This window comes from Megalobrama amblycephala, linkage group LG2 (assembly GCF_018812025.1).
Source record: "Megalobrama amblycephala isolate DHTTF-2021 linkage group LG2, ASM1881202v1, whole genome shotgun sequence".
Classification (NCBI taxonomy): domain Eukaryota; kingdom Metazoa; phylum Chordata; class Actinopteri; order Cypriniformes; family Xenocyprididae; genus Megalobrama; species Megalobrama amblycephala.
In genome coordinates this window covers 27,208,896-27,235,885 of record NC_063045.1, presented here as the reverse complement: position 1 = coordinate 27,235,885, position 26,990 = coordinate 27,208,896, and the positions used below count along the sequence as shown (strand labels likewise).

Here is a 26,990-nt window from a genome sequence, read left to right as displayed (position 1 = left end):
CTCGTTTTACTGCGCATGCGCGCGTATTCAACATGGCGGCCCCTGTGAAGCTGCAGTGTCTTGATGACTTTCCATCACATATTCATCCTCTGCACGTGCTTATCAACAAATCACAATTCACTCAACAGTTTCCAGACTACACTGAACCCACATACGCGCTGTTATTTTCATCGACGGACAAACAGTCACCCTCTAATCGGGGCTTTTTGGTGTGCGCGCACATCACTCCAGATGAAGACACCGATGTAAACATTTACACGTGTCTCGCTGTTTATGCGAGTAGATCTTTCTTTAAACACTACGGATTGAAGGAGCATTCACTGGGAACGGTTCGTCCACAGTCCCTGCTGCCTTTAAAGAAGATTGTGATCGGTGCTCGGACAAAGCAGAGCTTTAAATGGGCTTCTTCAGAGAAGTTCTGCAATGGTCTGTTGGTCCTGGCGTCCTGTCACGGACAGACTCTGCTGGCGAGGCAGGGCGACGCGCTTCTGATACCCTACCATCATTTACTAGGTGAAGAAGCAGCGCAGGTGCAGATGTCAGATGTGATGGTGCTGGAGTGCGCACCTGTCAGCCAGGGCAAGATAACAGTGGACACGAGTGTGGTGGTGTCAGACTGCAGAGATCTGGACCTGACCAACACCAGCATCATGAGCAGACTGTCAGGTTCCTCTCTGTTCGTCTCTGATTTCGCCCAGTATGCCAACAGTTTGAGTTCTGGCAGCTCTTTGTTGAACAGCAAAGTATTGGACTTCAGTGCTTTTTTACAGGCTCTTGAATGCAGACTTGACATCCGGGTGGTTCATGTCTCAGATCTCCAGAAACCAGGAGGAATTCTGTCCAGACTAGAGCAGAATGAAGGCTTGGACATCGACAGCACTATTTTCGTGAGCAAGAGCTTGTTACTGAAGCTGGGTGTGTTTAACGGGGAGTGGGTCATTGCATCTGTCCCAGCAGACAAGGCCAAGAAGACGCCTCTGGCTCAGAGTCCTGTCACTGGTCAACGTGAAAGCAGCTGTAAAGTTCCCTATAAGAGGCAGGGGCGTGTTCATCTGGCTGCAATCAAAGCCTTTGACATGGTTAGACACCAAGACATGGATGGAAATGACAATGTGGGCTTCATTTCACCAGTTCAGTGGTTTAACCTGTCAGATGGGATGGCAGTACCTGTTGGAAATAAGGCCATTAAAATTAAGGTGAAGGTGTTTGGAATAATTCTGATAGTGATGCTCAACTAATTTAAGTTATTAAAATATTGAATTCACATTTTTAAAAATGGAAATTAGCAAACGAGTAAGAATATTTGATGAATTTTATATAATTTTATTACTTGGTTTGAGCAGATTTGCCATGAGCTATGGCTATTTTCTTGCATTTGCATAATTTAGTTGCCTAGGTCTGGCATGCCCTTTTATAAAAAAAAAATGTAGTCAATTTTATTTGTATCCCAGCTAACAAAAATATATTTTAAGAATGTTTTACCAACGTTCCTATTAAGTTGTAAAACATTATTTCTTGATGTTCTCTTAACATTTAAATCATCCTGATTTTTATATGTTTTAAACATTAAGCACCCCCATTCTTGGTTAAATGAACATTAGGAAACCTTCCATTTTATAATTTTTCAACATTATGCATTACTTTTGAATGTTAGCTGAACGGTCTGAAACAAGAATAACATTTAAAAATTTTAGATGAACATTCATTTAAATGTTTCAGGGAAAAAAATGTATAAATGAAGTTTTTGTGCTAAGTTTTGAAAACATCAAAGACCTGGGGCCATATGTATAAAGCCGCTCAGAGTAAAATTTTAGTCTTAAGTGTGTCAAAATTATAAGAATGACATAATTTTACTCTTATTCCTAGAATTCCTAGAACTCCTACAGTACATCATTTAAAAGTGCTGGAGAGGTCTTCTAACCTAGTTAGGAGTAACAAGATGGCAGCAGAGATGAGAAGGTTGCACACTTTCCAACAAAAATATATAATGTATATAACTGACCTATTAAGATATTTAATAACTTCTCCCACTCTACAAATCAATGCTCTCGCTGTAGAAATTTAGTTACATTTTTTGGACTGACATTTTGTTTGACTGGAAAAATGCAGCAGTCTGCACATGATGACTTGTGCCCTTCAGTCCACAGTTACCAGGGTCTTAAATAGCACTACTGTGGCACTGAGCACACCAAAGTGGCCAAAAGTGATGTGCAGATTTTTTTATTAAAAGTCTTTTCAGACTAAAAGTCTGTTTAAACCATCAAAATAAGAGGAAAATATTTTTATATTTATATTTTCAAAATGCGAGGGAAGAACAAAACACTAAGCTTACTGAAGGCATATATCTGACAAAATTGTTTGGCAAAAAAGGAAAACTGCAGCAAAACAGGTTTTAGAAAAACCAAAAAGCTCACAGGAAAAAAAACATACATTAACAGCAACATTATCAGTTATTAATATATCATTGGTCCACTCTTGTTTGTGTTGATAATTTCTTTGTATGACAGCCTGGCCAAGAATGATGTTGCACAATTTGGCATGTTTCATTGAGTTATAACAAATAAAACAGGTGACTTCGTGCACAGCTATGCAATATGCTTACAAAATATTTAACACATTTTTAATAATATTTAACTAAAGGGTGAATACTGTATGTCAATCTTCCTATGCCGGAAGTCACTTTTGGCCGCTACTGTATGGCAGTTCATTGGCTTTCCAATTGATCTTCAAACCATGCGGCGAAAGCAAGCAACTTTTATGAAAATTTCAGGGCTTCCCTGGAGTTGTTGGAGCCATTGATGATGGAACTCATGTTCATATCATTGCTCCAACTGTAAATGAGCAGACATATATGAAAAGAAAAAGATTCCACAGCATCAATACTAATTTGTCCACATTGAAAAGCACATTTTTAAAAATATATTTAAATATTATAGTTTCAGTGTATTAATTAAATTATTATAATTACATTAAATGATTGGTGTGGTGCTGCTGTGACTTCACCCTTGAAGGCTCATTATTGGCTGATACACTGGTTTAGGGCACTGACATCATTGTAGTCCTTAATATGGAACACTTAAGTGCCACCTCAGTCAGCACTTAAGAATCAGTCTTACACTTTGCTGAAAGTTGCTTTTAGCTTCTTTATAAAAGTCTCCTACTCTTAGAAAACTCCTACTTTTCACTAAGAATTTTTTGACACTTAAGTCAAAGCTTAAGACTGTTCTTAAGAGCATTTCTGAGAAGTTTTACACCCGTATGTATAAAACTTTTCAAAAATGCTCTTAAGAGCAGTCTTAAGCTTTGACTTAAGTGTCAAAAAATTCTTAGTTATAAAGAAGGTAAAAGCAACTTTCAGCAAAGTGTAAGACTGATTCTTAAGTGCTGACTGAGGTGGCACATAATGTTACAAATTAAGGTTTTACCTTAAGTGTTAAAAATGTCTTAGTTACAAGACTTTTATAAAGAAGCTAAAAGCAACTTTTAGTAAAGTCTAAGATTGATTCTTAAGTGCTGACTTAGGTGTTGTAAACTAAGGCCCGGTTTCACAGACAGGGCTTAGCCTAAGCCAGGATTAGGCCTTTGTTCAATTAGGGTATTTGTTCAATTAGGGTATTATGTACCCTAGAAAAAAACATTGCTGGTGCGAATCTTGAGACAAAACAATGGCACTGACATATTTTAATATGTGTCAGTCCAAGTTACTTTCAGTTAAAACAGCTCAAACATGCATTTTAGTCTAGGAATAGCTTAAGCCTTGTCTGTGAAACTGGGGTAAGGACTACAATGATGTCAACTTAAAATGGCCGCCCTCAACCTCTGAATCAGCCAGTAGCGAGCCTGCAAGGGTGAAGTCACAGCAGCATAACACCAATCATTTAATGCAATTAAAAAAAAAAAATCATTTAAAAAGACACTGAAATGTTTTAATATTTAAATTTATTTTGGAAAATAGCTTTGCATTGTGCAAAATGATCATAAATTAGTATTGATGGTGTGGAATCTTTTTCTATTGATATATGTCTCCTCATCTACAGTTGGATCAATGATATGAATACGAGTTCATCAACAGCTCCAACTCTTCCAGGAAAGCCCACAGTCAACATAAAAGTGGCTTGCTTTTGCCTCATGGTTTGATGGTCAGCTGGAAAATCAATGAACAGGCATACAGTAGTTGCCAAAAGTGACGTCCAGCCTAGGAAAATTGACATCTTCACCCTTAGTTAAAATATTTTTAAAAATATGTTAAAATATGTAAGCATGTTGCGTAGCTGTGCTTTGAGTCAATTGTTTTATATGTGATAATGAAATGAAACATGAAATTGTGCAGACATTATTTTTGGCCAGGCTGTCATTCAAAGAAATTATGAACACATGCAAAAACAAAAGGACCAGTGAAATATTAAAAATTAATTACGTTGTAGACAATGTAGTTGTGCTGTAGTTTGGCTTTTTTTTGCCAAAAATGTTGTCAGATTACTTAGTTCATTTTATTCTTCCCTCATATTTTAAAACATTTAAATAATATAAACATAAAAAATAAAAATGTTTTCCTCATATTTTGATGGTTTAAGCAAAAGTGTAGGGTCATTAAAAAAAAAACCCTTCGCACTTCAATTTTGGCATTGTAAGTTTAGCAACAGTTCTAGAGCCTGCTCACTTTGCACTGATGGGTCCAAGTCATCATTGGTGCACTGCTGCATTTTTCCAGTTACCAAAAAATGTAATTACTATTTTCATTTCTACAGTTAGAGCATTGATTTTACATTACATTTAAAGTTACTTAAGACTAAAATTTTACTCCGAGCGGCTTTATACATACGGCCCCTGATAACGTTGAACAAATGTTCTATTAATGTTGAAGAATGTTTGTTTATAACTTTGAGAGAACCTTGAAAGAACTTTGACTGAGAACATTCACTGTTAGCTGTGATAGAGCTTTTCACAACACACATTGTCTCAAAGCAGCTTTACAGTAATTCAGGATGTTAATGTTTATAATATCTTAATATCTTTATGCCTTATAGTTGTATTTAGCAGGTTAAAGCTGGACGATAATATAGTTTACATTATGCAACTTAATGCAAACTTGGACAAACTTATATATCCAAGTTCCAACTTTATATGTAGAACTTGGCAACAACAAAGTTTGTTTTTGCAAGAATATAAATTATAGATATGCTATATAATATAAATCACAAAAGGTTACATCATAATTGGAATGACCTATGCAATTTATTTAGTATTGAAGTAGCTGAAAGATAAATGAATGCTTATTTTATAAATTTTTTTAATCAGAATTACCAAAACAGCTCTGGTTATTGACTACTGCTAATCTCAAATGGACAGATATCGGTCTGTTTATCATCTATTAATGTATGGTAATATTCAGGAAGGTCTGATGGCCGACCATGTGAACGGATATGCAATGAGCATTTCTTTGTAACTTGATTCAAGCAGAGGTGGAATAAGGTGTCATGGCACACTGAGTCTCAGATGTCCGCAAGCGCGTGTCGATCTGCTATGCCGACGTTTGCGAAAGAGCTGCGCATTGAAGCCATCATATCGCCCGACTACAGCTCGCACGGGCCGTTCGACAGCATCCTCTACAAACACTTCAGCACACCCAGGTGCTCAGAGCTCATTTTCAGCCATTTATAGCAAAGTCTTACTCTCTCTATCTTTTTGTTTTTCCTGAATGTTGTGTTTGTTTTCAGGCTTGTTCAGCAGGGGAATATATTGGGAATCCCATCGGAAGGACATCCTGATCTTATAGAGAACAGCTCTGAAGGAATCCTCAGGTGCTGGTTTATTTTCAGTAGTTCCTTTAAAGTCGGCATGAAACTGAATTTGCAATAGTCTTTTTTTCCCATTATGACGTATATCTGATTGAAAAGGCTTCTGAAACAAGAACAAATGTAGGGTAGGTCTTATTTTGTCCATGGATGGTTGTGGTTTGCTATTGGTGGATCTCATGTGAGTGACAGGTTACACACGTCATCAGAGAAGAGATGTTTACTGCAAGAGGGAGAATTTAAAACGATGATGTGCACGGATAAATAATTTTGTGGAGTATATTGAGATGAAACTTCACAGACGCATTCTGGAGACACCTGAGTCTTATATTACTTATTGTAAAAAGGGGCATAATAGGTCCCCTTTAATGATATTTGAAAGCCAAACCTCATGCAGGTTTTGTGATTTGCAGGTGGCCAGTGCTGTATTTCCAAGTAAAGCAGGTGTGTGGTTTTTCTGCTGAAGAGGAAGAGGTTTCTTCATATCTGGCTGATTCCAGTCACACTTCACTATACATGGTGAGAAATGAAGACATTCATGGAAGTCAGAATATTCTATGTTATATCTCTGCTATACAGTTCTTAAATGCAGATTCAAGCTTTGATTGGCTGTCCATAGGGAGGCGCCACCCACAGCCCGTCTCCCTGTTCTGTGCTGCTGAAGGGTTTGTCTTTCTGGACGAGTCTCTGTCCTCCTGGTCTGTCCAGCACTGTGGAGCAACTGCTCACTATCATCCAACCGCACCTCACTGAAAGGTATGGAAGCTTGTTTCCACCATGGTTCAATCTTACAATTATGACCTTTTTTCTCACAATTGCGAGTTTACATCTGTGAAAAAAGGCGACAATTCTGAGAATTTTTTTTTTGCAATTTTGAGATATAAACTTGCAATTGTGAGTTTATATCATGTAATTATGACTTTATAACTTAAAAATGCGAGTTTACATCACCACTGTACCAGCGGATGAGTCTGGTCGGCCATTGAATCAATTCGATTTCTAGGGCGGAGCAAATCCGCGCAAACAGGAAGCGGAGTAAACCAATCAGAGAAGGGCGGATATGACGTTAGCAAAGCGACAAGAGAGTCAACAACGAAAAGTAAAAGAATCTTTGTTGATATTGAAGGGACTTTCGCCGCACTAGAGTGACGCTGTTTGCGTCACTGAAATAAATGAATCTGATTGCACGGTACGGTTTGGAGTTGACTCGAATCGCGACGGAGGGCGGACTGACCAGACTGATATATCTTGTAGAAGATATATCAGTCTGACCTTGCCAAGGCAAGCAAAAAAAAGGGGGAAATTCTGAGAAAATATTCAGAATTGCGAGATGTTAACTCATTGTGAGTAAAAAGTCAGACTTGTGAGTTTATATTTCAAAATTCTGACTTTATTTCTTAAAATTGTGACTTTACTCTCAATTCTGAATTTATATCTCTGCCTTTATAACTATTTCTGATTTAATTATTACAAAGCTGCTCTTGTTGAAACATTTTTTATTAACAGAATCTTAGAGTATTTATATATTAAATAAACTAACCACGATTTTGTATTTCTGTAATGTATATTCTTCAATAAAAACAATAGTTACTAACTTCCCGCCATTGACAGAATTTTCGGGCTTTCCGTGTTTTCACTATTGCAAGAGTACAGAATCTCTGGATTAAAACACAGGCGAAGAAGAAGCAGAAACAAGTGATAAAAGCATTGCTTACGCACGTTGAAGTCTTTGGGGGAAAAAAATGTGATTTCCTCAGCTTTTTGTTCAGAATGTTACTTTTTTTAAATTAAACTTACCCACAATAAATTGGTGTTAAAAAAATTATATATGAAGCTATAGAATAAAATGGGTTTTATTGTTTAAAAGCAGAGGCTTTGTTCTTTCTATTCTGTAATTAATTACTTACCCTCATGTCGTTCCACATCCGTAAGACATTCGTTCATCTTTCTGAACACAAATGAAGATATTTTTGATGAAATTCGAGTTTTTTTATCCCCCCATAGAAAGCAACATAATTACCTCATTCAAGGTCCAGAAAAGTAGTAAAGACATCGTTAAAATAGTTCATGACTACAATCAATTGACGATAGGATATTATTTTCAACTTGACCACAATATTTTATTCTCCATCATTCATCATTTTGCCTGTACATAAATGAACATTTATGTTATGTCATTGCAGATTAAAATCTATAAATCAAAATATTGATTGCATTTATGAAGAAAAGGCTCATCACCCAAGGCTCTGTTGTCTCAATGGTGTCTTTGGGCAGATTTCTGAGCTGGATTGCTGGCAACAACCATTTTAGGATTGTTTGTGATTTGGTCTTAGTGACTTAAGATTCCTCTTGACTACTCCTAACTTTTCACAGATTTAGGAGCTAGTTTTAGAGCTAAAATGAGTTGTGAAATACTCAATAAAATATATTCAATAAATAAACTCTAATTTTATTTCTAATTTATTCCTAATTTTAGGACTGACACATCCATTATTTTTGAGAGTTTCTCCTAAATCGGCAAGTTAGGAGCTACTTTTAGCCTTAAAGGTGCCCTAGAATCAAAAATTGAATTTACCTCGGCGTAGTTGAATAACAAGAGTTCAGTACATGGAAAAGACATACATTGAGTTTAAAACTCCATTGCTTCCTCCTTCTTATATAAATCTCATTTGTTTAAAAGACTTCCGGAAAACAGGCGAATCTCAACATAACACCGACTGTTACGCCCCAGATTTTCATACAACAAAATATTCTGGAGGCCATGAAATTTTTTGTGAAAATTACCAAAAAAGCTGGCACTGGCTGGCAACTTAATATATATAAAAAAAGAGTTGGCGGGGAAAGAGTTGAGGGAAATATAAAAACATGATTTCAGTTTACATCTTGATTTTATGTGTTTTAAGGCTGGATTTAAATGCATTTATTCATACTAATTTATTAATTGAAATACTTTTTGCAGTACTGCTCCCTGGTGGAGAAGTACTGCATTAGAAGATGTCTGAACTAGCTGCTACTATATATATATATATATATATATATATATATATATATATATATATATATATATATATATATATAGATGGAAATGCTGAATTGACAAGATGTTAAATATATTAAAATACTATTACTTTTTTCTTTTTTCTTTTTTTTTACATTATTTTATTGCAGCTCTCTTACATTAAAGCGAGGCTGTTCAGTTCTTCTGATGGGTCCGAACGGCACTGGTAAAGTTACGGCGGTGAAAGCAGCTAGCAGGAGGCTTCATCTGCATCTGATTAAAGTGATCTTTGATTTTTCTTCATTATTTTTCTTGAGTCTTGTGTTTTTGAGTGTCAAAATCTTCAAGTTCTGTCAAGTTATGATCATTAAAATCCTCTCTTGTGAAGCACACAAAAAACACAATTGATTCTGGTAGAGTTTGATGCTAGCATGTAGCTAAGCTAACAAACGTGATGCTCTAATAAGCTAAAACAAATATTGGGTAAACTTGTACATTTTAATCATAATTTAACTATTTTCATTGATAGTTTTATGCACTGAATTAAATATTTGTATATGTATTTTTTGTCAACATTTCTTTATTTTCTATGGAGCCCTACACTTTATTTCATCCATGAATTAAGAATTCATCCCCAGAACTTATTATTTAGTTCCCTCATTCAGTTTAATTCGTTGATTCTTTTTTTGTTTTGTTTAAAATGTGGCCACATTGTACTAATTAGTTCCCTCATTTTATTTAAATTGTGACCACATTTTACTCATTTGTTTCTTAATTTTAGTTTATTCATAGCCACATTGTAGAAATTTGTTGCCATGATTTAACTAAATTATAATGAGGGGACGAATGTCACAGCAATGACCCATATTATGGCCATATTGGATGGTATAAAGTTATGATATGAGTAGATTTGTAAATGAGGCTGTATATTCCTGCTCATGTGTGCAGGTGGACTGCGTCACTCTCTGCGCCGACACTGCAGCTGCTTGCGAGGCTAAGATGAAGTCTGTCTTTGAGAGAGCAGAGCTCCATCACCCATGTGTTTTGTTGCTAAGAAACCTGCAGCTACTCGGCCAACCACGGGATGGCACTGAGGCAGACTCCAGGGTCACGTCCACACTCTGCCAACTCGTAGCAGCTGTTCATGCCAGGTGAGGTGCCAACATGCCAAACGCCTGCAACATAAAGAGAAATAGGGAAAGGTAAATTTTACTGGTATATCACCCACCCTTACCTTCTCCTCTGCTTCTGCAGTGTGGTTGTAGTGGGGTCTGTGAGCAGCCAGAGAGAGTTGTCCTCAGATGTGATGGCAGCGTTTGTGCACCAGGTGGTGATAGAGAGTCTCTCTGAGGAGCAGCGGAGGACGATGCTGTCCAGTCTCAGTGAGGACCTGCTGTTGGGAAAAGACGTCAATCTGGGCAAGATAGCCAAACAGACAGCTGTGAGACAACTGACTGATCATCCATCTCATCTGTGCAGTCAGATTGACCATATGCATTTTTTATATATATATATATATATATATATATATATATATATATATATATATATATATATACATATATATATATATATATACATGTTCCTGGTCAAATTGTGAACAATTTATTGGAACATGTTATTGCAAAGAAGAAAATGTTTGTAAATGTTTAAATTGCTCTGCTTTCAATGGAAATTGCTGCATTATATCACATTACGCGAGTAAAATGGATTCCCAGAACCGTTTCATGTTGACTTTGTTTCTGTGTTTTTTCCGTAGGGTTTCGTTTTAGGAGATCTTTGCGCACTTCTTAACAATGCTGGAAGAGCCGCTCACAGAAGACTTCTGAAGACGTAGTAAGTCTTTACCCAGGTGCAGTCAGCCACTCCATTCATGGTTATTGTTCCAGAAACTGGCGTGGTGTTTTTGGTGTGTAGTTTTCCAGATGCGGCGAGTGAACTGGAAGAGGAGGATTTGTGTGTCTCTGGGGTGAGCATCACGTCTGAGGACTTCAGCACAGCACTGGATGTCCTGCAGGAGGCGCATTCACAAGCCATTGGAGCACCAAAAGTACAGTTGCCTTTGCTTTTCTTTCTTTGAGGCCTTTGTAGAAATGAAATACTCTTTAGCATACTTTAAAAAACAGTACTTATTATGGAAATAATACACTTTTAAAATGAATATACGGCTACACTTTATTTTAAGGTGTCTTTGTTAAAATGTATTATGTTTAAGTACTTGAAAAATAATAATTAACTACATGTACTGATATAGGGTTAGGATTATGATTTGGTTTAGGATTAGTTGCATGTAATTATGCATAATTTACTGTTATTGCTACAGTAACTACATGTAACATATTACAAACATGCTAAAATAAAGTGTTACCGAATATTTAAAGGGATAGTCCACCCAAAGATTTGCTGTTAATTTCCTCACCCTCAGGCCATCTAAGATGAAAGTGACTTTTTTTCTTCAGTAGAACAGAAAAGAAAATTTTTAGCTGAAACCGTGGTCCTCTGTGATTCATATAATGGAAGTCAATGGGTGCCGTCACTTTGAGATATTAATTAGTTTATTCTGTTGTCTTTGAAATATGGTTAAAGTGTACTGCTGACTGTACTGAAAAGCAATTATGGTAAACTAAAGTATACTTTAATGTCATTTCTATTGAAACTTGTATGTATTGAAATAGTCAAACCCAAAATTATTCATACATTTTTGATATTTTTGATATATTTTTTACTAGTGGGTGCAGGACACTATAGTTCATTTATGTAAGTGAGGATAGAAAAATAAACCTTGACATATTATACCCAAAAATTCTTTATACAGTGGACTACCAGTAAAATTGATAAAAATTTGGAACCAAATATTATTCAGACACTTTGACCTGACCATGTTTTGCTTGTGTTATCTGACATAATTATGAATAATGTTTTCTGACACAGTTTAACTCTGAGATCTTGTCATATTTTATTACCATTTTTTAAACTCTAGTGAATAAACTGTATTAATGAATGAAATGTTCAAGGTGTGAATAAATTTTGGTTTGACTGTATATCTGTAATTACATAGTTGTAATTTAGTGCATTTTAAATTACTTTAAATGTAATATCAAATAACAGACTACAATTGAGAGAGTTATTTGATGCATTTTTTAAAAGCGTACTTAAGTGTGTTAAAGTTCCCCTGTGGTGAAAATCAAGTTTTTAATGTTGTTTATATGTCTATGTGGTGTTTTTAATATGCTTTAAAACAAACCATTTGCAAATTTATAAATCATCACCATTGCTGAGTATTTTCTATTTAAAACTGCAGTGATCTAAAGACAGTTTCAAAAACGAGGTTTGAAAACGCTTGTGTTTGTAACGTCACAAACTACCTTGTAACCAATCACGTCAACGTACTGGCGGGCTTTAGCATATCATTAACCATAACCACTCAGAACTGGTTATCCCCGTATATTTTTCTGTTGATATAAAAAATCGGGTAGATTTAGTAATATAGCGGGTGTATGATGTATATTACGATGTTATGATGAACTACAGCATGTGCCTTTCTCCACTGAGTTGTTCAAAGCATTTCTAAGGATACTGATTTTTAGAAGGCAGACTCAGATGGTGAACAGGAACTTGGTTTTTGTAACATTAGCAATACATTGTAAGCAGCTGTTTGATAATGTAGTCAAGCAAAAGGCTAATCATATTAATTACCGTCATGTGTCTGACATTGTAAAAAAACGATACCATTGTGCAACGTTTACCTCAGTACTTTGATAGGGGCTAAGGTGGGTCCGACCCAGCATATTTTAGGTTTGCTTTTATGCGGCATTGCCTCTTTACACAGAATTTTGAGCAGGTACAGACCCTGCTTAACTTGGCTGTATAAAGATGAGGCTAAGACCGAGTGGTTCTTAGAGCTCGTGTGAGTGGAGGCGGGGCTAATTAGCATATTCATAGACCCGCGTGTACTAAAACATGATAAGAAACATAGTCGTGAAAGTATACTTTCATGTCTATGAAGACTATAAAAGTAATATACTTTTAGGATTTAAAAGTAAACAACAAGTGCACATTAAAGGGTTAGTTCACCCAAAAATGAAAATTATGCCATTAATGACTCACCCTCATGTCGTTCCAAACCCGTAAGACCTCTGTTCATCTTCGGAACACAGTTTAAGATATTTTAGATTTAGTCTGAGAGCTTTTAGTCCCTTCATTGAAAATGTATGTACGGTATACTGTCCATGTCCAGAAAGGTAATAAAAACATCATCAAAGTAGTCCATGTGACATCAGAGGGTCAGTTAGAATTTTTTGAAGCATCGAAAATGCATTTTGGTCCAAAAATAACAAAAACTACGACTTTATTCAGCATTGTATTCTCTTCCGGAATCCTTTCCATTGAATTGATTCCATTGAATTGATTCCATTGAATCCTTTTATCTGTCGGTGTGATAATGCACTTTTACGTCGCTGTGGTTGTTTTTGACGATTAGGACATCTGCAACATTTTGAAGCATCGAAAATACATTTTGGTCCAAAAATAACAAAAACTATGACTTTATTCAGCATTGTATTCTCCTCCGGGTCTGTTGTCAATCCGCGTTCACGACTCCGCTTCTTCTTTCCTGTTTTACGGCGGTTGGCATCCAGCTTATTGGTGCATTACTGCCCCCTTCTGCTCCGGAGTGTGGTTCACGACTCTGCAGTGACGCTGCTGATGTAAGACACTGCTGACGTGTTATCTGGTGCGCCAGAGCTTCGTTTACAGTCTGAGGGAGATGCACGCTGCATTCAAGCTATTCTACATTGTTTGTATTTTGGTATTGCTATATTTTTTAAAATGGTGCGTAAGTGTGCATGTCGCGGATGTCCTAATCTCCAAAAACCAACGCCGACAGATGAAAGGATTCAATGGAATCAATTCAATGGAATCAATTCAATGGAAAGGATTCCAGAAGAGAATACAATGCTGAATAAAGTCGTAGGTTTTGTTATTTTTGGACCAAAATGTATTTTCGATGCTTCAAAAAATTCTAACTAACCCACTGATGTCACATGGACTACTTTGATGATGTTTTTATTACCTTTCTGGACATGGACAGTGTACCGTACATACATTTTCAATGGAGGGACAGAAAGCTCTCGGACTAAATCTAAAATATCGTAAACTGTGTTCCGAAGATGAACAGAGGTCTTACGGGTTTGGAACGACATGAGGGTGAGTCATTAATGACATAATTTTCATTTTTGGGTGAACTAACCCTTTAAATACAAAAGCAGTTCTTTTTCACACAGGTATTGTTTTCATGTTTAAATAGTTTGGTAACACTTCACAATAAGGTCCCATTTGTTAACATTAGTTAATGTATTAACTAACACGAACTAACAATGAGCAATACATTTGTTACAGTATTTATGAATTTTTGTGAGTGTTAGTTAATAAAAATACAGCTGTTCATTTTTTGTTCATGTTAGTTCATATTGCATTAACTAATGTTAACAAATAGTCAACTCATCTTCATTTATATAGTGCTTTTTACAATACAGATTGTTTCAAAGCAGCTTCACAGTGATAATAGGAAATTTAATGGACAGATTATTTTGGCTTTACAGCAGCTCTAGGAAAAAGTTATTATAGAGCTAAATTAAGTTTTTGATTGAATCACTTCCGTTGTAAAAAATAGTTAATTATTAACTTAGGGTTTGCTTAAATTACACCTTTTTAAATGAACACAGAAGACTTTTAATGTGTTCTTGCCGTTCATTTACATGTCTAGTCTATAGGTTTGTGCATTTGAATGTGTATGTGCGCAGATGCTTTATCTTTCTTTACAAAGTGACATTGCCAAATTACTTGTCTGGTCCGCATAATACAGAATTATTAGTCGTTTCCGGGGATCCATGTGAACTGGAATAATTTTAATAGCATTTTATCTATACATAGGGAAAGGAAAGGGAAGGAGGCCTGCACAGTTGATAGTTAATACAACATTTGATTTTAATAATGTATAAGTAAATGCTGAAATTAACATCAACTAAGATTCAGAAATGCTGTAGAAGTATTGTTAATTCTTAGTTCATGTTAACTTTTGTAGTTAACTAAAGTAGTTAACTAAAGAAACCTTTTTGTAAAGTGTTATCAATATTTTTAACAAATTGTGTTCTTAAAGTCCTAAAAGTTCACAGAGTTAAAAATTCTGTCATAATTTACAATTTACTTAACTAGCAGTTAAATCTCATGCATTAGAGCTGTAGGTGCGTCTTAAGGCTCAGAGTTTATCCTCTCTTCTGTATCTTAGATCCCGTCAGTGAGATGGCAGGACGTCGGTGGACTGCAGCAGGTTAAGAAGGAGATTCTGGACACTATTCAGCTTCCTCTGGAGCATCCAGAGCTGCTCTCACTGGGGCTGCGGCGCTCCGGTCTGCTGCTCTATGGGCCGCCTGGCACTGGAAAAACTCTGCTGGCTAAAGCCGTAGCCACCGAATGTACCATGACCTTCCTCAGGTGAGTATGTGAGAAGTATTGAGTGCAGTGAGAGAGCAGTGTAACAAACTGTATGTGAATATGTTTTCATATAATGAATGTGTTTGGTGTTTGTTTTCAGTGTGAAGGGTCCTGAACTCATCAACATGTATGTTGGTCAGAGTGAAGAGAACATTAGAGAGGGTAAGAGTAACCAAATAAACTACCAATGTCAATCAATGCATATGAGCTGATTTCCACTGTATTTATTGTATTGAGCTTGTTAACGTTTCCCTCTCTGTCTCCGTCAGTGTTCAGTAAGGCCAGAACTGCTGCTCCCTGCATTATTTTCTTTGATGAGCTGGACTCTTTGGCTCCTAATAGAGGCCACAGTGGAGACTCAGGAGGGGTGATGGACAGGTCAGAAAACCTTAGCTCTACACCAGATGTGCAGATTGTTGCTGCTACGCTAAAAAAAAAATGTAACCACACTAGTTTTCCTTTAGTATGAAGGGCCGGTCACACTTTTCATTCCATTGACTTCCATTCATACACATGCATAAGAATGCTGGAGACTGGAAACACAAGCTCATGCAAAGAAGTTTCGCATTTCTGCTCATTCCATAGTTCAAGAACACGAATTCATATCACGTGAAGATTTGTGACCAATAGATCGATAAGTCAAGGCGCGACCTCTTGGCTGTATTAAAAGAATGCACATTTTTTGCAGTAAATTCAGGTAGATTGTATATTTTTACTTTCTGGATTTATTATTATATGTGATATGTTGAATTTATGTTTATAAAAAAGATGCTGCAGAGTTTGTCATCATATCACGACTGTTGCAGTGTCCGTACAAATATCACATGTTCAAAGTCTAGTGTGACCACAGCATTAGTTACTTTGTATGACTATTGCAGTTACTTTTATGAATTCTGACTATTAAAGGGTCAGTTCACCCAAAAATGAAAATTCTGTCATTTATTACTTACCTTCATGCCGTTCCACACCCGTAAGACCTTCGTTAATCTCCGGAACACAAATTAAGATATTTTAGTTGAAATACGATGACTCCGTGAGGCCTCCATAGGGAGCAATGACATTTCCTCTCTCAAGATCCATAAAGGTACTAAAAACATATTTAAATCGGTTCATGTGAGTACAGTGGTTCAATGTTAATATTATAAAGCGACAAGAATATTTTTGGTGCACCAAAAAAATGAAAATAAATAACGACTTATTTAGTGATGGCCGATTTCGATTTTATTTTGTTTTGTTTTTTTGGCGCACCAAAAATATTCTCGTTGCTTTATAATATTAATATTGAACCACTGTACTCACATGAACTGATTTAAATATGTTTTTAGTACCTTTATGGATCTTGAGAGAGGAAGTGTCATTGCTCCCTATGGAGGCCTCACGGAGTCATCGTATTTCAACTAAAATATCTTAATTTGTGTTCCGAAGATTAACAAAGGTCTTACAGGTGTGGAACGGCATGAGGGTAAGTAATGACAGAAGTAATGACAGAATTTTCATTTTTGGGTGAACTAACCCTTTAAGGCCCTGATATACTTAAAAAGAAATCGAAGAACAAACTTGTGTGATGTCATTTCAAACAAAATCAGGTCAAAACGAAGTTTAGTGTTCATTTCGGGAGTTCGAAACAGCTTCCAAAAACTCCTTTGAACTACCATTGGTCTGTGGCGATTACCTAATAAGTGGTTGTGGCTCTGAGGCTCCGCCTTCTTTGAGTTGTAAATCTTCTCTGGTTCATTTCTTCTGTTAAGTCCGTTGAGGTCAGACGTCTGCGAATAAAAACATGAAACACTGGAGAGCTGCTTTGTAGTAGAAATTGAAGTTGTAATTCTGATTGAAGGCAACATTGACACATTTTTTTCATGTTTAATATTGTAAAGTTGCTTGCTTTTAAACAATCTGTTGTATAAAGTGCTTTATAAATAAACGTGACAAGACTCTACTGGGGAGCTGAACTGCAGAGCTCGTGCAAACATAACATGATCGCTATGATCAGATGCTTTTCTACGGTTTTCTCACTACTGTTATTTTTGTTGTGTTTATTTTGTTATTTAGAGGAAAGCACACAGCACAAATTGACATTCATCTAAACATCGCTCCTAGCAGCGTGAGTGGCGTCGGGTTATATTTATATTAATATACAAGTTATATTTTGTATTAGGTAGCGGAGTAGTGCTGCATTTTTCCTTAATTTTTTATTTTTTTGATAATCTGTTACACTTGGATGTACTTAAGTCGCTACTTCTGTTTCATTGTGCAATTTCATTGTGAAATTGGGCAATTCCAAATCCTGGTGTTTCAGAAGGCTGTAAAGAAAAACCTCTTTATCTGACTTGAGAACAGATGCAATCTGACTTTGGAACAGATGCAATCGAATCAGTCCAGTCTGTGAATAAATCATTCAGTGTGAGTTCATTGGAAAGAATCAGCTCAGCTGTCAATTTCTTCAGTGCAAAATAGTGAGGAACGGTATGTTTGGAAAGTACATGAAATGTACTGGAGTAAAAAGTAAGATACTATACTATGGAATGTAGTGAAGTTAGTAAAATTTTGCCAAACTAAAAAACTCTGAAGTACAGTAGTCTGTATTCAAAACAAGTACATTTTATTTGTATTGCGCTTTCACAAGACACATTGTTTCAAACAAGGCAGCTTTACAGAAAATCATGATTTTGATGTTTATAATATCTTAATATCTTCATGCATTATAGTCGCATGCTGAGTAGTATAGTCGCACATGATCTCCTGCGAGAGTTTTCTGTTTTGTGCCAAATATAATCCTTTGGAGAGGAATCGTCTGTGTATTGGATGTGATTAAATGTGCACAAATGGTGAGCTGCCCATGGACCTGTTTCCAGTTTCAACTGTGCTTTGAAATTGTCAACTGGTAGAAGAATTCCAATTTTTATTGTTTTTTTGTTTTTTTTTGGATACAAAAAACTTTGATTTGTGGAATTCGCATTTGAAAATGAGAGACTTTATCTTTTGAACTTGAACTGGTCGAAAGAGAGTTCAACAACTCTTTGAACTGAATCATTTAATTCACAAACTTGAATCAACTCGTTTGATTATCGAGTCGTTTGATCCATAAACTTTGTTCAATTGAGTCAATTCATTGGTTTTTGCATTTACAGTTCATATTTTTGAACATGCTGTTGAGTTTGAAAGGAAAAGTGGTTATTGCAAGAAATTCTGGAATTGAAGCTGTTAAGCTGTTGAATTATTGGTCCTAGAAAAAAAAAAAAAACAGGAAACTTTGTTAACTGTTTTGATTTACTGACTGTTATTAATCAATTGTTCATATCTGTGATTTATCTCTCTCTACAAACTTTAAAGAGAACAATGTTTTTTATCAATATAATTTTCTATCTGAATCAGAACAAAATAATGTTGACCATTCACTCACCTGTTGCATCATTTCCTCCAGTAGACTTTCCTTGCTTCTGATTCAGTTGGCCCGTACTACACCCAACATCATTATTGGGTGTAGCATGTTACATTGCGTGCTACATACTACATTGGACATATTTATATATTCAACTTTATCTATAGAGCTGTGCGATAATATAATTTACATTATGCAATGATAAAAATAATCATTATTAGATATTTTCTATTGAGTATATTTTGCTTTATGTGAGTACACTGTATGTATAGATGCATATACTTATATATTCAACTTTATAGAGCTGTGTGATAATATAGTTTACATCTTGTGACAAGATTTGCTATATATTATAAATTGCTTTCCATGGTTATACAACTATATATATATATATATATATATATATATATATATATATATATATACACACAGTATAACTACTTATAGTAGTTGAAGGTTGGAGTTATTAATTCGTTTTGCTTAATTCATAACAATTTGATGACAAGTCTAATTACAAGTGCAGCAATAAAAGTTAAAATACTTTGTTCCTGTCCACCACCACTAGAGGCAAATTTAAACTTAAGAAACTTTCTTAAACTTAAGAAATCTGAGAAAAGTTGAGAAAATGTAGTTTCTATATTAAAGGGAACCCCTGGTATTAAGACTTGTATGGCTTAATATAATGTAAATAATGTATCTTATTGAAATATGTAGTAGTATACCCATGAAAGATTTACATTATTTAAAAAATCCATTACATATGGGTGTAAAATGGGTGGCGCCATTTTGTTTAGGTGCACAGTGCATTCTGCGTCGATGACATCAAATGGTTGCACTCGGTGAGCTACTGCTATTTTTACCACAACACAATTCGGAATATAATATACGATACTACATCGAACAGCTTTTGGTTGTAATTTTCAGTCGATGGGCAACAAGAGAAGTGATGCAAGTCACTGCTTTACTAGCAATAAGAGGAGAAAAGAATGGGAATTTGTGAAGAATGTGGACGATTAAAACTTCCTAAAGACCGTCTTTGTTCTCTTCACTTTAGACCTGATGCCTTTGAGGCTTTTTAGTAGACCAGAGCTACTGAAAGAGCTTACAGTTGCCAATGGATATAAGCGTAGGCTTTAATCAAATGCCGTATCTGTCGTGGAGACTGATGAGGGCAGCTCATAACACATCTCGTTTGAAACAGACTGGCTCAAAGCTTGTGTGTGCTGTGATGCACAAGATATCTTTGATCGCATAAAAGAGTAGCATCTTCTCAGCACGTCTAACTGTGTTTAATGCATTCAGGTGACATATCAGATGATTTTTACATGTCAATCATACAGCTACAGAGACATTGCATGGCTTCGATGTTCTCATTCTCACAAATTTTGCGCTCTGGCTCAAATTGATCGTGCTGATTGTGCTGATCGTATTTTGAAAGGAACCCCGGGGGTATTAAGACTTGCATGCATTAATAGATTACCGTTGCACCAAAACATTTAGATGGAAAAAGTATCAAAGTCATCAGGGCTAAAGTGAAGAGAACAAAGACATTGTTCTTTAGGAAGTTTTATTCATCCACATTCATCACAACTTCCCATTCTTTTCTCAGGAGAATCACTAATAAAGCAGTGAAGACTTGCATCTCTTCTCTTGTGGCCCATCGACTGAAAATTGGCATCGTATATTATATTCTGAGTTGTGTTGTGGTAAAAATAGCCACAGGGCAGTGTCAGTAGCTCACTCATACTAATGATTTGCTCTTATCATCAGATCGTGGTTGTATCTCTCTATTAGTGTTACTGGATCTTAGTGCTGCATTTGACACTATTGATCACAATATTTTCTTAAATAGACTTGAAAACTATGTTGGCATTAGTGGAATTGCATTGGCATGGTTCAAATCATACTTATCTGACCGTTATCAGTTTGTAGTAGTAAACGATGAGATGTCATATCAATCACAAGTTAAATATGGAGTACCGCAAGGCTCAGTACTAGGACCGTTGCTTTTCACTCTGTACATGCTACCCTTGGGAGATATCATTAGGAAGCATGGCGTTAGTTTTCACTGTTACGCTGATGATACTCAGCTCTATATTTCTTCGCGCCCTGACGAAACTTACCAATTCACAAAATTAACAGAATGTATAGCTGATATAAAAAACTGGATGACCAGTAATTTCCTACTACTAAATTCAGAAAAAACAGAGATTCTAATTTTTGGACCGAAAACTTCTTCACGTAATAACCTAGAATATTGTCTAACACTTGATGGCTGCTCTGTTAAGTCTTCGTCGTCAGCTAGGAACCTGGGTGTGCTCTTTGATACCAATCTTTCATTTGAAGGCCATGTTAGTAGCATCTGTAAAAATGCATTCTTCCATCTTAAAAATATATCTAAACTACGGCATATGCTCTCAATGAAGAATGCAGAACAGTTAGTTCATGCGTTCATGACCTCGAGGTTAGATTACTGTAACGCTCTACTGGGTGGTTGTTCTGCTCGCTTGATAAATAAACTACAGCTCGTACAAAATGCAGCAGCTAGAGTTCTTACTAGAACTAGGAAGTATGACCATATTAGCCCAGTTCTGTCGTCACTGCATTGGCTTCCTGTTAAACATCGTATAGATTTTAAAATCTTGTTAATTACTTACAAAGCACTAAATGGTTTAGCTCCCCAGTACCTAAGCGAGCTCTTAATGCATTATAGTCCTTCACGTTTATTGCGATCTCAGAATTCAGGCCAGCTGATAATACCTAGAATATCAAAATCAACCGCAGGTGGTAGATCCTTCTCCTATTTGGCACCTAAACTGTGGAACAATCTTCCTAGCATTGTTCGGGATGCAGACACACTCTGTCAGTTTAAATCTAGACTAAAAACACATCTCTTTAACCTGGCATACACATAACACATTATAAATTTATATTTTCAAATCCGTTAAAGGATTATTAGGCTGCATAAATTAGTTCAGCCGGAACCGGGAACACTTCCTATAACACCAGATGTACTCGTTACATCAGAAAAAGAATGGCATCTACGCTAATATTAGTCTTTCTGTTTATCCCGAGGTTTACCGTAGTCAACCGGATTCGGGCCGTTTCCAGATGAGACCGAGGACCGGCGCCTTGATACGACCACAACGCAGCCCTGAAGTATCAGCAGAGATCAAGTCGACTAGATCATCCATTGTGAAGACATCATCGACACGACAGCCAGTGCCACAGTTTCCTCAAAATTATAATCACGATTATTAATTACGTTTATTCTATCAAAAAAGAGTAATGTAATTATGGCTATTTTGCAAGTTCTTTACCAACCTACAATTCACCCAAAAGGCCTGTAGGTGGCACAACGACTTAATTTAACCAACTATGATAACTTCGTTAGATGGTAAATCAATACAAAACATGGTTTTGGTGAGCGCTTTGTAATATGTATTCACATTAGATTTTAAAGCAACAAAATTCGTTTGCAATAAGACAAACCAGATTCAAATTGCCCGGCAAATTTGTAAAGCAAAGAACAATCATTTCTAGCTGATCAACATTATGAAAACTGGTAAAACCTTTAGGAACTTCAAAAGATAAAACAGCGAAACTCCTAATATTACTTCCAGTATTTCCAAATTATGTTCATTTTCATAGAGTGGGCCAATATCGTGACGATTATTTAAAATCAATCGGGAGAAGCAGATATCGTTATCGTGATTAAAATACAATTAATCGTGCAGCCCTAATTTAATTTAATTTGACTTGACATTTGATATTCAACAGTATTCTTGACATTTATTCAACAATGCTTTTGATCTGCCTGCATTGACACTATTCTTTAAAAGGAAAATTATATACCAATTATCAATGTAAAGCTGCTTTGACACAATCTGCATTGTAAAAAGCGCTATATAAATAAGGGTGACTTGACTTGACTTGACCGAGTGTAACCATTTGATGTCATCGACGTAGAATGCACTGTGCACCTAAACAAAATGGCACTGCCCATTGTCCAAATATGTCATAGATTTTTTAAATAACGTAAATCTTCAATGGATTTTCTACTACATATTTCAGAAAGAGACATCATTTACATTATATTAAGCCATACAATTCTTAATACCAGGGGTTCCCTTTAATATAAAACTTTTTAAATAAGGTGTGTTCAATAGTGTATTAGTTTTTTCTTTGGTGTCGAGAATCAAGAAATGTCAATAGTATCAGCTAAAGAATTGTTTCATTGGCATACACTTTTAACCAAATTGACATACATTATATTCTTGGTACTCATTTAATCAGCTCTTGCTTTCCCTGGGAATTGAACCCATCATCTTGCCGTTGTTAGCGCATCTACTGTTTGGATGGCTTGTTGCATCATAAGCCAAGTTTTGTCATTTGTATCACTAGGGTTGTGTCGCAGCTTTTAGCAGAGCTCGATGGTCTTCATTCGTCTGGAGACGTCTTTGTGATCGGAGCAACTAATCGCCCCGATCTGCTGGACCAATCACTGCTCAGGCCTGGCAGGTAAACAGATTCAGATAATAGCTCATCGATTACTGTCTTGAATGAAATACTTGCTTTCTAGCAATTTGCCCTGTTACAGATTTGATAAATTGGTGTATGTTGGAGTGAATGAAGACAGAGAGTCACAGCTGCAGGTTCTGAAGGCAATCTTACGCAGGTGAGTGTCCATCATGACATTCCTCTCTTTTAGTGTTCTAGCATGTTATTGGTAGTGACTTTCTGCTTTCTGCTTGGAGGTTTAAAGTGGATCCCAGCGTGTGTCTGTCAGAGGTTGTGGAGTCCTGCCCTCCTCAGCTGACCGGAGCTGATCTCTATGCACTCTGCTCGGACGCCATGATGTGCGCCATCAAAAGGAAGATTTCGCTCATCACTGAAGGTATGTGATGAGCAAATATTCAACAAATGTGGAAAAATCAACGAATGAAGAATGAACTAGCTTTTTTGATTATGTGACGCAGAGGTGACTAACAATGTCAAACTAAATGGCAAATGTTCAATGAAAATGCCATCACCGTTACCTCAGATCATTACATCTGTCATTACACACTAGTCATTACATGCAGGGTTTTTCATGGAGTGCATGAATTCTGCATTTCTGATTATTATTATTGTTGAAAACAGTTGTGCTGTGAAAGTTTTGCGAAAACTATGACACACTACCATTAAAAAGTTTGGGGTTTTTTAAAGAAAGAAATTAATGCTTCTATTTAGCAAGGATGCATTAAATAAAGCTACAGTAAATACATTTATAATGTTACAAAAGATTTCTATTTCAAATAAATGCTGTTCTTTTGAACTTTCTATTCATCAAAGAATCCTGGAACAAATCACAGTTTTCACAAAAATATTGAGCAGCAAAAACTGCTTTCAACATTGACATTAATAAATAAGCATCAAATCATCATATTAGAATGATTTCTGAAGGATCATGTGACACTGAAGACTGGAGTAATGATGCTGAAAATTCAGCTTTGATAACAGGAATAAATTACATTTTACAATATATTCACATGGAAAACAGATCATTTAAATTGTAATAATATTACTGTTTTTACTGCATTTTTGATTAAATAAATGCAGCCATGGTGAGCAGAAGCCAAATGTAAAATACAAAATTAATATTTATAATATAAATTATTATATATATATATATATATATATATATTAGTATTATTATATATTATTATAAGTATATTTATTATATATATAAATATATTGTCTAATTTAAAAGAAATTCAGTAATAAGTGAATATGACACTTGTTCATTACTCTTGTGTAGTAACCTGAAAACACTCTTGAGACTATAATATATATTGTTTCTATTCTATTAAAATGTGTCCTCAATTTTTCTAAAGTGCATACACAGACAGACTCAGCATGTTAAAAATATTCACTCAAGTGCAAATATTTGCAGTATATTAAGAAACAAATATCAAAACAGTGTCTGTGCATTTGACAGTGCTACAGCTGAGATCTTTATTTGTTAAGATTAGAGAATAAAATTTTTAAACCAAGAAAAAATTAAAATGTCACATTTTATGCTTGAAACCCATGTGTCCATATTCCAGCTACTCTTTCTGAGCCTGAAACAAACTCTACACAAGTACGTGAACGCAAACGCTTCTAGCTACGCAAGCTTCGATTCATCATGCATGCAGTGCATGTACACTTGCACATTAGTGTAAGTTGTCGTCTTCTACGGTCATTTTTTTTATTTCAAGCAAGTTAGTTTGTTATTTTATTGACACAGACATTAATAGGAAACTCTTTCAGCCTCTGGTGTGCTGAGATTTATTACCACTTTGAGTATGTGCTCCTGAAATGCGTTGGTCAAGCATTCACGTCTGCGTTTGTCACGTCTGCATTTGTCTACTCGAGTAAAAGATGTTTCTGGCCTGACTCTCTTGTCTGTCTCTCTGGTTCTTTCTCAAAGTCTGGACTACTTTCCTTCATCTTTCTTCATCTCTCTGTCTGCGGTGCAGGTGTGGATTCGGAGGCCGGCGCTCTGACTCTGTCTTCAGAAGACTTCAGACAGGCTCTGTCAGGCCTTCAGCCATCCGTCTCTGAACAGCAGCTCAACAGATACAAACTCATCCAGCACAAATTCACCACAAAATAACACTCTGCCAACTGAAATCATTCCTCCAGTGGTAACTGCTGAAGCTGAATGCTTTGCACCGTGTCCTAACCAGACCTGACATGATAAAACTACTCTCATTGGTCCATCTAACTAAATATTAAACACAAGATATCTTCTGATTGGCTGTGATTGTGTCATGTCGCATTATCACCTTCATTGTGCACCAACAGAGAGAGACTTGGTGGTTAGGACACAGTAGAATAATTTTCGGTAATGTTTTAAAAATGAAAAACTGAATAAGAGTGTAAATTATGTAGTAAGTGGAACCTGCTCATGTTTACTTTCCTATCCCGCAGAATTTCTTTGCATCTTCCTTAATGGGTTTCATGCTTGAACGGAAATCAGTCAGGCTGAAAAATGCAGAATCAGAAGGCCATTGACTTCATGCCTATAGATAAGATTAAATATAGCAAGAGATGATTTATGACTAGCACCGCAATAACCATAACTAAAGAGAAACCGTTCAGCTAGACAGTGTGAGTTAATAGTCGTGTGTTTGTGATGGACACTATAACAGTGTTTTTCGTAAAGAAAAAAACACAAAAGAAAATAGAACAATTCACATGAATCTTCCTCCTCAGGGATTTGATTTTAACATGCATTGGTCACACTTTATATTAAGTGCTTAGTTTTAGATCATTCAAGTAATAATTAATCAATTAATTTGCTATGCAAATGTTAAAAAGAGCTGATAACAGTGGTTTATGTCTGTACATTTTTAGAAATGTTAATGAGAATAATAATAAAAAAAAAAAAAAAAGGTTTACATTTTCTGGTTTTATAAATGTGTAATTACTACTTAATTACCATGTTGTTACTACATATATAACAAAGGACAATTGGGACGACTTAATATAAAGTGTTACCTTGTTTATTCAAAAAGTTAATGAAACGAAAACTCTGAAAGTAAACGTATGTGATCCTTCAAACAAATCTATGTGTCTGCTTTGACATAGTAGCTCAAGATAGAAGACAAGATGAACACAAAAGACAAAATTGTTTAAAAGAGAAATTGTGAAAATTTCAAACTGTTCAAGCATATATTTTGACTTATTGTGCTGTGGCTTGTTGCTGAAAGCAAGTGTGAATGGGTGAATCTCATGAAAATCGTCCAGAAATGTCATATTTCACCCCAAAATCAGATGAAAAGATGAAAAAATTGTAATTTATAATTTGAAAATATAATTTTTAAAATATTTTCATGAAATATATAAATTATAGTTTGCTTAAAATTGTAATTGTATTAACAATATATATATAAATATATAGTAATTTTAATAATTTGTGCTCAGGCAGGATGACAGGAGGCAGGATGATATTTATCACTGTACTATAGTAATGAGAATCTAATGGGAATAACTATTGAGAAAATAAATTGTGCAGATATGTAATGAGTAATGAGAATTTGAGTAAAATGTACCTAACTGTAGTGAAAATAATGTCAGTGTAAAAAAAAAAAGGCAAATATAATTTCTTCTTATTTTTTTTATTCTGATTTTGAGGCTATTTATGAGCCAGATTTGACATGCTTCGTGAGATTCACCTAACAAATAGAACAGTTTTTAATCAAAATATGAATTAATAATTATGTGGATGTCTTCTTAGTTGCATAAGTGTCAAATAGCTGCTTGAAATAAAAAAAAATCAATCATGTTTTTTTAT

General features: G+C 35.6%; 1 protein-coding gene across 1 annotated transcript; it reads left to right on the top strand.

Moving 5' to 3' along the window:
* Positions 1 to 26,981, top strand: pex6 (peroxisomal biogenesis factor 6). The gene is made up of 17 exons (XM_048168905.1): positions 1 to 1,196; positions 5,461 to 5,630; positions 5,718 to 5,801; positions 6,209 to 6,314; positions 6,415 to 6,551; positions 8,964 to 9,075; positions 9,742 to 9,944; positions 10,048 to 10,234; positions 10,553 to 10,629; positions 10,711 to 10,843; positions 15,080 to 15,285; positions 15,386 to 15,447; positions 15,555 to 15,663; positions 23,072 to 23,188; positions 23,268 to 23,345; positions 23,425 to 23,564; positions 25,171 to 26,981. The coding sequence occupies exons 1-17, from the start codon at positions 33 to 35 to the stop codon at positions 25,305 to 25,307; spliced, it is 3,222 nt and encodes a 1,073-aa protein (XP_048024862.1). The 5' UTR covers positions 1 to 32; the 3' UTR covers positions 25,308 to 26,981.
* The last annotated feature ends 9 nt before the right edge of the window (positions 26,982 to 26,990 follow it).